The 12,418-nt window shown below is 41.1% G+C and overlaps 1 protein-coding gene and 1 long non-coding RNA gene across 5 annotated transcripts in view; one reads left to right on the top strand and one right to left on the bottom strand.

The window, feature by feature from the left end:
• On the bottom strand, nucleotides 1-12,199 carry LOC143669216 (uncharacterized). Of its 2 annotated transcripts, none has more exons than XR_013168786.1 (3): nucleotides 12,062-12,199; nucleotides 10,681-10,822; nucleotides 1-2,440 (listed from the first exon to the last, which is right to left on the bottom strand). It is a non-coding gene; the product is annotated as an uncharacterized LOC143669216 (long non-coding RNA). The 2 variants fall into 2 exon arrangements; XR_013168785.1 differs by having other exon boundaries at nucleotides 2-2,440; nucleotides 10,689-10,822; nucleotides 12,062-12,197.
• HFE (homeostatic iron regulator) overlaps nucleotides 11,493-12,418 on the top strand; it is a 17,579-nt gene continuing 16,653 nt past the window's right edge. For all 3 annotated transcript variants that reach the window (XM_077143832.1, XM_077143833.1, XM_077143835.1), the window contains exon 1: nucleotides 11,493-11,621. In XM_077143832.1, the coding sequence (XP_076999947.1) occupies nucleotides 11,546-11,621 (76 nt within the window). In that variant the 5' untranslated portion in view covers nucleotides 11,493-11,545. The remainder of the gene's footprint in view (nucleotides 11,622-12,418) is intronic.

The raw sequence follows: 12,418 nt of genomic DNA on the forward strand, positions 1-12,418 counted from the left end.
TTTTTTACTTATTAGATTTTTTAAAATGCAATTTTATTGAGACATAATTACACATCATACCATCCATCCAAAGTATACAATGGCTCACAGTATCATCACATAGTTGTACATTCATCACCATGATCAATTTAAAAACATTTTCATTACTCCATAAAAAGAAATAAAAAGAAAAAAGAAAACCCGAATCCTTCCATACCCCTTAAGCCGCCAGTTATTGACCCCTAGTATTGGAGTGGTGTATTTGTTACTGTTGATGAGAGAATTTTAAGATATTACTGTTAACTATTGTCCATAGTTTGCAATAGACATATTTTCCCATATAGCCTTCTATTATTAAATCCTTTTAGTAATGTTTTATATCTGTTCTAGTTCATGAATAACCTTTTAATATTTGTAGTTAGTTACAGTCATCATCCACCACAAGATTCACTGTTATACATTCCCTTGTTTTAACCTCCAGCTTTCCTTGTGGTGACCTACATGACTCTAAATTTCCCCTTTCAACCTCATTCATACACTATTCAGCATTGTTAATTAGTCTCACAATAATATACTACCATTACCTCTTTCTGTTTCCAAACGTTTAAATTCAACCCACTTAAAAATTCTGTACATGTAAGCAATCAGTCCCCATTCTCTAGCCTCATTCTGTATCCTGGTAATCCATATTATAGATTTTATGTCTATGAGTTTGCACATCATAATTAGTTCATTATCAGTGAGATAATACAATATTTGTCCTTTTATGTCTGACTTAATTCACTTACTATAACATCCTCAATGTTGCCATTTGCTTCAAGATTTCATTCCTCCTTACTGCTGTATACTATTCCATCGTGTATACACACGTATACACACACACACACACACACACCATTTTGTTTATCCATTCACCTATTGATGGACACTTGGGTTGTTTCCATCTTTCGGCAACCATGACTAATGCTACTATGAACAGTGGTGTGCAAATGTCTGTTCGTGTCCCTCCTTTCAGATCTTCTAAGTATTACTGGACATAAAGCAACTTAGCTTTCTGAGGATCTGTCAAATGCCTTCCACAGTGGCTGTATGTACTAGTTTACATTCCCACCAACAGTGAATAAGTGTTCCTTTTTCTTCATATCCTCTCCAACAATTGTACTTTCCTGTTTGTTTAATAGTGGCCATTCTAGTAGGTGTGAAATGATAATCTCATTATGGTTTTGATTCGCATTTCCCTAATAAGTAGTGAAGCTGAATCTCTTTTCACGTGCCTCTTAGCCATCTGTCTTTCCTCTTTGGAAAAATGTCTATGCATGTCTTTTACTCATTTTTTAAAATCAGATTGCTTATCTTTTTATTATTGATTTGTAGGTTTCTTTATATATTCTGGATATCAAACCCTTGTCAGATAGGTGGTTTCCAAATATTTTCGCCAATTGAATCAGCTGCCTTGTCACCCTGTCAATAAAGTCCTTTGAAGCACAGAAGTATTCAACTTTTAGGAGGTCCCATTTATCCATTTTATCTTTTGTTTTGAAGACATATTTAAGCATTTGGGGAAACTTGGTTAATCTGAAAATTAGCTAATTTAAAAATCAAACATACTAACTTTACAGTTGCAATTCTAAAGTTATTAAAATTTTGATCTAATTGTAAATTCTCCTTTAAAATGATTGTTAAAATATGCTAGACTCACAAATGCAGTGATGATATTCGTAAGTTGCATTTAAAATGTAAAGAGTTATTGATTTCATTTTGTCATAATAACAAATTAAACCCTGAATAATCTTTCTTATGTAAAAGAACATAAAAACTCATATTAACAGCATCAACTCTTATTTTAGTGGGTAACTAGGCATGAGATGACCTTGCCTCCAGGTTCTGGAAGGCCTCACTGGTAGTGTCTGTTTCTTATATGTCTATCACCTGTCCCTGCTGCTTGGCCACCAGTGTCCAGCATGACATGTCCTATCTCATGGTAAAGGAGCTATGCTCTCCAATACCGTAACTAAGAGACACACACGGCTATTGAAAATTAAATTACAATTAAAAAAATTAAACATTCTGTTCCTCAGACACACTAGCAATATAGTATTTCGAATGCTCAATAGGTACATTTGGCCAGTGGTTATTAAGTGCACAAAGATTCCTATCATCACAGAGAGTTATAAGGCAGAAGTTTTCAAACATTCTCCAGCACTGGCAAAACTTATCAAATTCTTTAAAAGATTTTCAAGATTAATTTAATTCACTTATAGTTTGCTGAGTTTTCATGAAGCCTTTTCCTGGAGGCATGAGTTTCATGGAACTTGGGACTCCATGATTCATCCTTTTTTAACCAATCCATGAGGGTTTCCAGAGATGTGAAGGGTTGAAGCTGAATCTGTGGCTGAGGGGTTGAGGTTGTCCTCTGAGATGGAGGTGGCTTCTGAGTCTCAGGAGGGAGGTGGGGCAAGGCCTGGGAAGGGAGGAGAATAAGGATAGGAATATAGATCAATGGAATAGAATTGAGGGCCCAGAAATAAACCTTCACAATTACAGTCCATTCATTTTTAGTAAGGGTGCCAATATAATACAATGAGGAAAGAACAGTCTTTTCAACAAATACGGGGACAACCAGATAGCCACATGCAAAATAAAATGTAGTTGGATCTTTACCTTACACTGTATATAAATATTAACTCAAAATGAATCGAAGACCTAAATGGAAGAGCTATAACTATGAAACTCTTAGAAGAAAACATAAGGGAAACTCTTGATGATCTTGGATTTGGCAATTGTCTCTTAGATATGACACTTAAAGCAGAAATAACAAAAGAAAAAATATATATCTGATTTGCCCAAAACCTTCAAATCACTAACAAATCAAACAATTAAAAGCTTTCTAAGCATTTATGCAAATTTTGGCAATCTAAGGAAAAAAATCAGTGTTGGAAATTAGGACCTCATATCTCTAGGAGGAATACCTGAAACAAGATTGGGAGAATGTTGACCATTGGTAAGGGTTACTTTGGGATTGATTGTATTATTCTCTTTTTTCTTTTTTGATAACCTTATTGAGATAGAACTCACATGCCATATAATTCACCCATTTAAAGTGTACAATTCAATGGCTTTTAGTATATTCACAGATGTGTGCAACCATAACCACAACAATTTTAAAACATTTTTTTCACCCCAAAAAGAAAACCTATGTACTTTAGTTATCTCCCATAACCCTGGTCTACCTTTCACCACCAATCCTAGGCAACCAATGATTTCCTTTCTATTTCTATAAATTTACTTATTCTGACTATTTCATATGAATGGAATTGTACAATATTTGGTCTTGTGTGCCTGGCTTTTTCCCTTGGCATAACGTTTTCAAGGGTCATCCATGCTGTGGCATGTATTAGTATTTTATTCCTTGTTATTGCCAGATAATATTCACTTGTATATAACATGCCACATGTTATTTAGTCACTCATCAGTTGATGGAATTTGGGTTGTTTCCACACTTTGGCTGACATGAATCATGCGCCTACTGACGTCTGTTTTGCAGGTATTTGTGTGGACAGATGTTTTCATTTCTCTTGTGTAAAGAGCTAGGACTGGAATTGCTGAGTCACAGAATAAATCCACGTATAACTGTTCTAATTTGCTAGCTGCCAAAATCCAATATACCAGAAACAGAATGGCTTTTTAAAAGGAGAATATAATAAGTTGCTAGTTTACAGTTCTAAGGCCGAGAAAATGTCCCAATTACAACAAGTCTAAAGAAATGTCCAATCACAGGCATCCAGGGAAAGATACTTTGGTTCAAGAAGGCCGGCCCGCCGCGCGGCGCCCACGCCCCGCAGCAGCGGACCCACCTGCCCTTCTCTCCCCTCTTTTGTCCGCCGGCCCACCGTGCGGCGCCCACGCCCCGCAGCAGCGGACCCGCCCGCCCTCCTCTCCCCTCTTTTGTCCGCCGGCCCACCGCGCGGCACCCACGCCCCGCAGCAGCGGACCCACCTGCCCTTCTCTCCCCTCTTTTGTCCGCCGGCGCCCACGCCCCGCAGCAGCGGACCCGCCCGCCCTCCTCTCCCCTCTTTTGTCCGCCGGCGCCCACGCCCCGCAGCAGCGGACCCACCTGCCCTTCTCTCCCCTCCCGCCGGCTCCTCCGCCACCAGCCTCGACAGCCTTGCCACCCTCACCTTTCCTCCTCCAGAACAGCTACTGGGGGAGTGGAGATAATACAAAGCAGCTCCCGGAGCCACGAGGGAGATCAAAGGGACGGCGTACCCCATCCTGGAATGGCTGACTGTCTGGGAGAACCAGCTCCGGTGAGATCACCGAGGGGCATGGGCTTTCCTGGGTGGGACGGCAAGCGGCCGGAGTCCCTCCCTTCCACCTTCCCAGGCCAGCTGGCAGGATTGGACAGGCGGTCCCCTTAGGCCGCAGCGGCTGGCGCCCCCACCACGCGAGGCCCCCCGGACCAACTGAGAGAGTTGGGTTGGAAATCCCCAGACTACGGAGAACAGTGACCGGGGGATCCCTTCCAAACACGTGACTCCCCCGTCCGGCTGGGAACAGTACACTCTCCCGGGCTGTGACAGCTGGCGCCCTCCCGCCACGCTTGGCGCCCCGGGCCGACTAGCTAATTCGGCCGGACGCTCTCCCGTGCTGCGGCGCCCGGCGACCCTCCCCGCATTTGGAACCCCAGGCCGGCTGGCACTCTTCCAAGACGCTTCGGCTGCCGAACCTCCCCTACGGTGAGAATTTTCCAGAGTTAAAGGACCCCCAGCAACTTTCACTGGTGGATCCCGTAGACAAACGTGTGCCACGAGCGCCACCTACTGGGCAGGATAAGAAAAACAGAACCCAGAGATTGCACAGAAAAATCTTTCAACCTGTGGGGTCCAACACCCAGGGAAATCTGACTAAATGCCCAGACGCCAGCAGAAGATAACGTATCACGCTCAGAAAATTGAACATATGGCCCAGTCAAACGAACAAACCAATAGTTCAAATGAGATACAGGAGCTGAAACAACTAATGCTGAATATACGAACAGAAATGGAAAACCTCTTCAAAAATGAAATCGGGCGGGCCGCGGTGGCTCAGCGGGCAAGAGTGCTTGCCTGCCATGCCGGAGGACCTCGGTTCGATTCCCGGCCCCAGCCCATGTAAAAAACAAACAAACAAACAAAATATAATAAAACAAGAAAATGTTTAAAGATGTTTCCCTTTCTTCCTCCCTTCCTTCCTTCCATCCTTCCTTCCTTCTCTGTCTTTCCTTCCCTTCCTCCCTCTCTCTTTAAAAAAAAAAAAAAAAAAAAAAAATGAAATCGATAAATTGAGGGAGGACATGAAGAAGACATGGGCTGAACATAAAGAAGAAATAGAAAAACTGAAAAAACAAATCACAGAACTTATGGAAGTGAAGGATAAAGTAGAAAAGATGGAAAAAACAATGGATACTTACAATGACAGATTTAAAGAGACAGAAGATAGAATTAGTGATTTGGAGGATGGAACATCTGAATTCCAAAAAGAAACAGAAACTATCTGGAAAAGAATGGAAAAATTTGAACAGGGTATCAGGGAACTCAAGGACAATGTGAACTGCACAAATATACATGTTGTGGGTGTCCCAGAAGGAGAAGAGAAGGGAAAAGGAGGAGAAAAACTAATGGAAGAAATTATCACTGAAAATTTCCCAACTCTTATGAAAGACCTAAAATTACAGATCCAAGAAGTGCAGCGCACCCCAAAGAGATTAGACACAAATAGGTGTTCCCCAAGACACTTACTAGTTAGAATGTCAGAGGTCAAAGAGAAAGAGAGGATCTTCAAAGCAGCGAGAGAGAAGCAATCCATCACATACAAGGGAAACCCAATAAGACTATGTGTAGATTTCTCAGCAGAAACCATGGAAGCTAGAAGACAATGGGATGATATATTTAAGTTACTAAAAGAGAAAAACTGCCAGCCAAGACTCCTATATCCAGCAAAATTGTCCTTCAAAAATGAGGGAGAAATTAAAACATTCTCAGACAAAAAGTCACTGAGAGAATTTGTGACCAAGAGACCAGCTCTGCAAGAAATACTAAAGGAAGCACTAGAGTCAGATACAAAAAAACAGAAGAGAGAGGCGTGGAGAAAAGTGTAGAAAGAAGGAAAGTCAGATATGATATATATAATACAAAAGGCAAAATGGCAGAGGAAAATATTATCCAAACAGTAATAACTCTAAATGTTAATGGACTGAATTCCCCAATCAAAAGACATAGACTGGCAGAATGGATTAAAAAACAGGATCCTTCTATATGCTGTCTACAGGAAACACATCTTAGACCCAAAGATAAATATAGGTTGAAAGTGAAAGGTTGGGAAAAGATATTTCATGCAAATAACAACCAGAAAAGAGCAGGAGTGGCTATACTAATATCCAACAAATTAGACTTCAAATGTAAAACAGTTAAAAGAGACAAAGAAGGACACTATATACTATTGAAAGGAACAATTAAGCAAGAAGACATAACAATCATAAATATTTACCGAACCAGAATGCCCCAAAATACGTGAGGAATACACTGCAAACACTGAAAAGGGAAATAGACACATATATCATAATAGTTGGAGATATCAATTCACCACTCTCATCAATGGACAGAACATCTAGACAGAGGATCAATAAAGAAATAGAGAATCTGAATATTACTATAAATGAGCTTGACTTAACAGACATTTATAGGACATTACATCCCAAAACAGCAGGATACACCTTTTTTTCAAGTGCTCATGGATCATTCTCAAAGATAGACCATATGCTGGGTCACAAAGCAAGTCTTAACAAATTTAAAAAGATTGAAATCATACACAACACTTTCTCGGATCATAAAGGAATGAAGTTGGAAATCAATAATAGGCGGAGTGCCAGAAAATTCATAAATACATGCAGGCTCAACAACACACTCTTAAACAACAAGTGGGTCAAAGAAGAAATTGCAAGAGAAATTAGTAAATACCTAGAGGCGAATGAAAATGAAGACACAACATATCAAAACTTATGGGACGCAGCAAAGGCAGTGCTAAGAGGGAAATTTATTGCCCTAAATGCCTTTATCAGAAAAGAAGAAAAGGCAAAAATGCAGGAATTAACTGTCCACTTGGAAGAACTGGAGAAAGAACAGCAAACTAATCCCAAAGCAAGCAAAAGGAAAGAAATAACAAAGATTAGAGCAGAAATAAATGAAATTGAAAACATGAAAACAATAGAGAAAATCAATAAGACCAGAAGTTGGTTCTATGAGAAAATCAATAAGATTGATGGGCCCTTAGCAAGATTGACAAAAAGAAGAAGAGAGAGGATGCAAATAAATAAGATCAGAAATGGAAGAGGAGACATAACTACTGACCTCACAGAAATAAAGGAGGTAATAACAGGATACTATGAACAACTTTACGCTAATAAATACAACAATTTAGATGAAATGGACGGGTTCCTGGAAAGACATGAACAACCAACTTTGACTCAAGAAGAAATAGATGACCTCAACAAACCAATCACAAGTAAAGAGATTGAATTAGTTATTCAAAAGCTCCCTAAAAAGAAAAGTCCAGGACCAGACGGCTTCACATGTGAATTCTATCAAACATTCCAGAAAGAATTAGTACCAACTCTCCTCAAACTCTTCAACATAATCGAAGTGGAGGGAAAACTACCTAATTCATTCTATGAAGCCAATATCACCCTCATACCAAAACCAGGCAAAGATATCACAAAAAAAAGAAAACTACAGACCAATCTCTCTAATGAATACAGATGCAAAAATCCTCAATAAAATTCTAGCAAATCGTATCCAACAACACATTAAAAGAATTATACATCATGACCAAGTAGGATTCATCCCAGGTATGCAAGGATGGTTCAACATAAGAAAATCAATTAATGTAATACACCATATCAACAAATCAAAGCAGAAAAATCACATAATCATCTCAATTGATGCAGAGAAGGCATCTGACAAGATTCAACATCCTTTCCTGTTGAAAACACTTCAAAAGATAGGAATACAAGGGAAGTTCCTTAAAATGATAGAGGGAATATATGAAAAACCCACAGCTAATATCATCCTCAATGGGGAAAAATTGAAAACTTTCCCCCTAAGATCAGGAACAAGACAAGGATGTCCACTATCACCACTATTATTCAACATTGTGTTGGAAGTTCTAGCCAGAGCAATTAGGCAAGAAAAAGAAATATAAGGCATCAAAATTGGAAAGGAAGAAGTAAAACTATCACTGTTTGCAGACGATATGATACTATACGTAGAAAACCCAGAAAAATCCACAACAAAATTACTAGAGCTAATAAATGAGTACAGCAAAGTAGCAGGCTACAAGATCAACATCCAAAAATCTGTAGCTTTTCTATACACTAGTAATGAACAAGCTGAGGCGGAAATCAAGAAACGAATCCCATTTACAATCGCAACTAAAAGAGTAAAATACCTAGGAATAAATTTAACCAAAGAGACAAAAAACCTATATAAAGAAAACTACAAAAAACTGCTAAAAGAAATCACAGAAGACCTAAATAGATGGAAGGACATACCGTGTTCATGGATTGGAAGACTAAATATAATTAAGATGTCAATCCTACCTAAACTGATCTACAGATTCAATGCAATACCAATTAAAATCCCAACAACTTATTTTTCAGAATTAGAAAAACCAATAAGCAAATTTATCTGGAAGGGCAGGTTGCCCCGAATTGCTAAAAACATCTTGAGGAAAAAAAACCAAGCTGGAGGTCTCGCGATGCCGGACTTTAAGGCATATTATGAAGCCACAGTGGTCAAAACAGCATGGTATTGGCATAAAGATAGATATATCGACCAATGGAATCGAATAGAGTGCTCAGATATAGACCCTCTCATCTATGGACATTTGATCTTTGATAAGGCAGTCAAGCCAACTCACCTGGGACAGAACAGTCTCTTCAATAAATGGTGCCTAGAGAACTGGATATCCATAAGTAAAAGAATGAAAGAAGACCCGTATCTCACACCTTATACAAAAATTAACTCAAAATGGATCAAAGATCTAAACATTAGGTCTAAGACCATAAAACAGTTAGAGGAAAATGTAGGGAGATATCTTACGAATCTTACAACTGGAGGTGGTTTTATGGACCTTAAACCTAAAGCAAGAGCACTGAAGAAAGAAATAAATAAATGGGAGCTCCTCAAAATTAAACACTTTTGTGCATCAAAGAACTTCATCAAGAAAGTAGAAAGACAGCCTACACAATGGGAGATAATATTTGGAAATGACATATCAGATAAAGGTCTAGTATCCAGAATTTATAAAGAGATTGTTCAACTCAACAACAAAAGGCAGCCAACCCAATTACAAAATGGGAAAAAGACTTGAACAGACACCTCTCAGAAGAGGAAATACGGATGGCCAAGAGGCACATGAAGAGATGCTCAATGTCCCTGGCCATTAGAGAAATGCAAATCAAAACCACAATGAGATATCATCTCACACCCACCAGAATGGCCATTATCAACAAAACAGAAAATGACAAGTGCTGGAGAGGATGCGGAGAAAGAGGCACACTTATCCACTGTTGGTGGGAATGTCAAAGGGTGCAACCACTGTGGAAGGCAGTTTGGCGGTTCCTCAAAAAGCTGAATATAGAATTGCCATACGACCCAGCAATACCATTGCTAGGTATCTACTCAAAGGACTTAAGGGCAAAGACACAAACGGACATTTGCACACCAATGTTTATAGCAGCACTATTTACAATTGCAAAGAGATGGAAACAGCCAAAATGTCCATCAACAGAAGAATGGCTAAACAAACTGTGGTATACACATACGATGGAATATTATGCAGCTTTAAGACAAGATAAACTTATGAAGCATGTAATAACATGGATGGACCTAGAGAATATTATGCTGAGTGAATCCAGCCAAAAACTAAAGGACAAATACTGTATGGTCCCACTGATGTGAACGGACATTCGAGAATAAACTTGAAATATGTCATTGGTAACAGAGTTCAGCAGGAGTTAGAAACAGGGTAAGACAATGGGTAATTGAAGCTGAAGGGATACAGACTGTGCAACAGGACTAGATACAAAAACTCAAAAATGGACAGCACAATAATACCTAATTGTAAAGTAATCATGTTAAAACACTGAATGAAGCTGCAAAAAAAAAAAAAAAAGAAGGCCAATGATGTTCAGGGTTTCTCTCTCAAGGGGAAGGGAACATGGCGAACACAGTCAGGGTTCCTCTCTCATCTGGAAGGGCACATGGCAAACACAGCATTATCTGCTAGCTTTCTCTCCTGGCTTCCTGTTTCATGAAGCTCCCCGGGAGGCATTTTCCTTCTTCATCTCCAAAGGTCACTGGCTCGTGGACTCTCTGCTTCATGGTGCAGCAGCATTCTCTGCTGTCTCCGAATCCCTTTCATTCTCCAAAATGTTTCCTATTTTATAGGACTCCAGAAACTTATCAAGACCCACCCAAATGGGTGGAGACATGTCGTGACCTAATCCAGTTTAACAACCACCCTTGATTAAATCACATCTCTAGGGAGATGATCTGATTACAGTTTCAAACATACAGTATTGAATAGGGATTATTCTACCTTTATGAAATGGGAGTTTTATTAAAACATGGCTTTTCTAGGGGACAAACATCCTTTCAAACTTACACAATCACCTTTTGAGGATCTGCCAGGTTGTTTTCCAAAGTGGCTGCACCATTTTACATTACCATCAGCAACATGTGAGGGTTCTAGTGTCTCTTCATCTTCACCAATACTTGTTATTGTCCATCTTTCATTTCTAGCCGTCCTAAGGGGGTTCGGGCAAATCAGATGTATTCAGTTTGCTATAATTGCTTGAAATGTATAAAGCAGTGGTTCCCAACTTTGTTGCACAGAGGAGCTTTTAAAAGCCCAATGCCAACGTGGTACCCCATGCCAGGTGAGTCGGTGTCTAAGGATGGGGTGGGAATGCAGTCATTTTAATGATTCCCCAGGAGATTCCACTGTGCTGCAAAATTCACAAAACAGGCCTCTGACAATCAATTTAAATTGTGAAAGATATTTTCGTGGGATTTAATTTGTTAATCTAATGGTTTAATTCTTATCACAGAATAAATGAAGGCGTTATGCCAAACTCATTAGATTTCTAAATCGAATAACAACATTGGCAAACTGAACTAAGCTTGAGAGAAGTTTTTAAATGGATAATTGACTGTTCAAGTTACTTAATATGCAATATTTAAATAGTGACTACTTAAATTAGGAAAGCGTTAAGTGTACTCTTCAAATCAGCAGTATCCCCCACTGTCTCTCAAGCCGGTACCCTTGGCAGCGACAGGGATAGAGTTCAAGTTCAGGAAAAGGGCGCGGAGAGAAATCCAGGAAGTTTTCCTTGGGATCCCCGGAGCCCGGGTAATGGCTTCGGGGCGACTCCTAGGGCCTTCCGGGTTTCCCCGCCTATTGCGGGGCGGGGCGGGAGGGAGAAGCAGCTCGGTGGCTAGGCGCGGGGTCGTGCAGACCCAGCCACGAAATGGGCCCGCGAGCCGGGCGCGCGCTTCTCTTCCTGCTGCTCCTGCGGACTGTCACCCTTGCCGGGCGACCGCCGCGTGAGTCTGGGGGCTGCGGGCTGGCTGGGGGCACCGCGGAGAAGAAAAAAATCGAAACTAGCTTAGGTTAGCTCTTGGGTGTTTGCAAAATTCGAGGCACTGCTCAGCCTCATCCGCAATCCTTTCGGCCAACTTTCTGTGTCCCAAGCGTGGGAAGGGACTCCTCTCACCGAGTTGCAGATGCGGTGCCCTTACCCCAGGACCCTGTCGCCCCACCGCTGCTATCCTTGCTCTTCGGAACCACCTGCCCCCTCCCCGCCGGGACGCCTTTAAATAAAGTTTCGCGTTTAGGGCTAGCGGGGCTTGCGGTCGAGCTGGGCTGGGGGGTCTTTGGAGTCGGATCTCCCTTTGCATGTTTCTAATGTTGGCTGTGCCATTCCCTCCCTCCCCCAATTACCCCCCCCACCCCACCCCGTCGTTCCCAAACAGGAAGTCCTCACCAAGTGCGATCTTGACTGGGTCCCAAGTCAAGGTCTAGGACCTGCCGAGGCTTGGGAGACTTAGCTGAGCGAACCCAGTGCGGGAAGGCCCGGGGTTTCCACTTCGGAGCTCGGCGCAGGGGGTGGGGGTGTGCAGGAGGGGGGATCCGATTTCCGCAGACCACACCCCCTTGCGGGAGACCAGCCGGGCCTTTTCCGACTTGCTCTGCTGGGGCAAGAAATCTGCTCGCTTTCAACAGCAGATCAGGATCTCTTTTTCAGCGGTAGCTTGTTGGTTTGCAGTTAATGGTGCTGTATAATTAATTCACTGATGCCACAGAGATAATAATTAACATATAAGTGATGAATTCAGTTTTA

The sequence above is a fragment of the Tamandua tetradactyla genome, chromosome 25, assembly GCF_023851605.1.
Source record: "Tamandua tetradactyla isolate mTamTet1 chromosome 25, mTamTet1.pri, whole genome shotgun sequence".
Taxonomy (NCBI): Eukaryota; Metazoa; Chordata; class Mammalia; order Pilosa; family Myrmecophagidae; genus Tamandua; species Tamandua tetradactyla.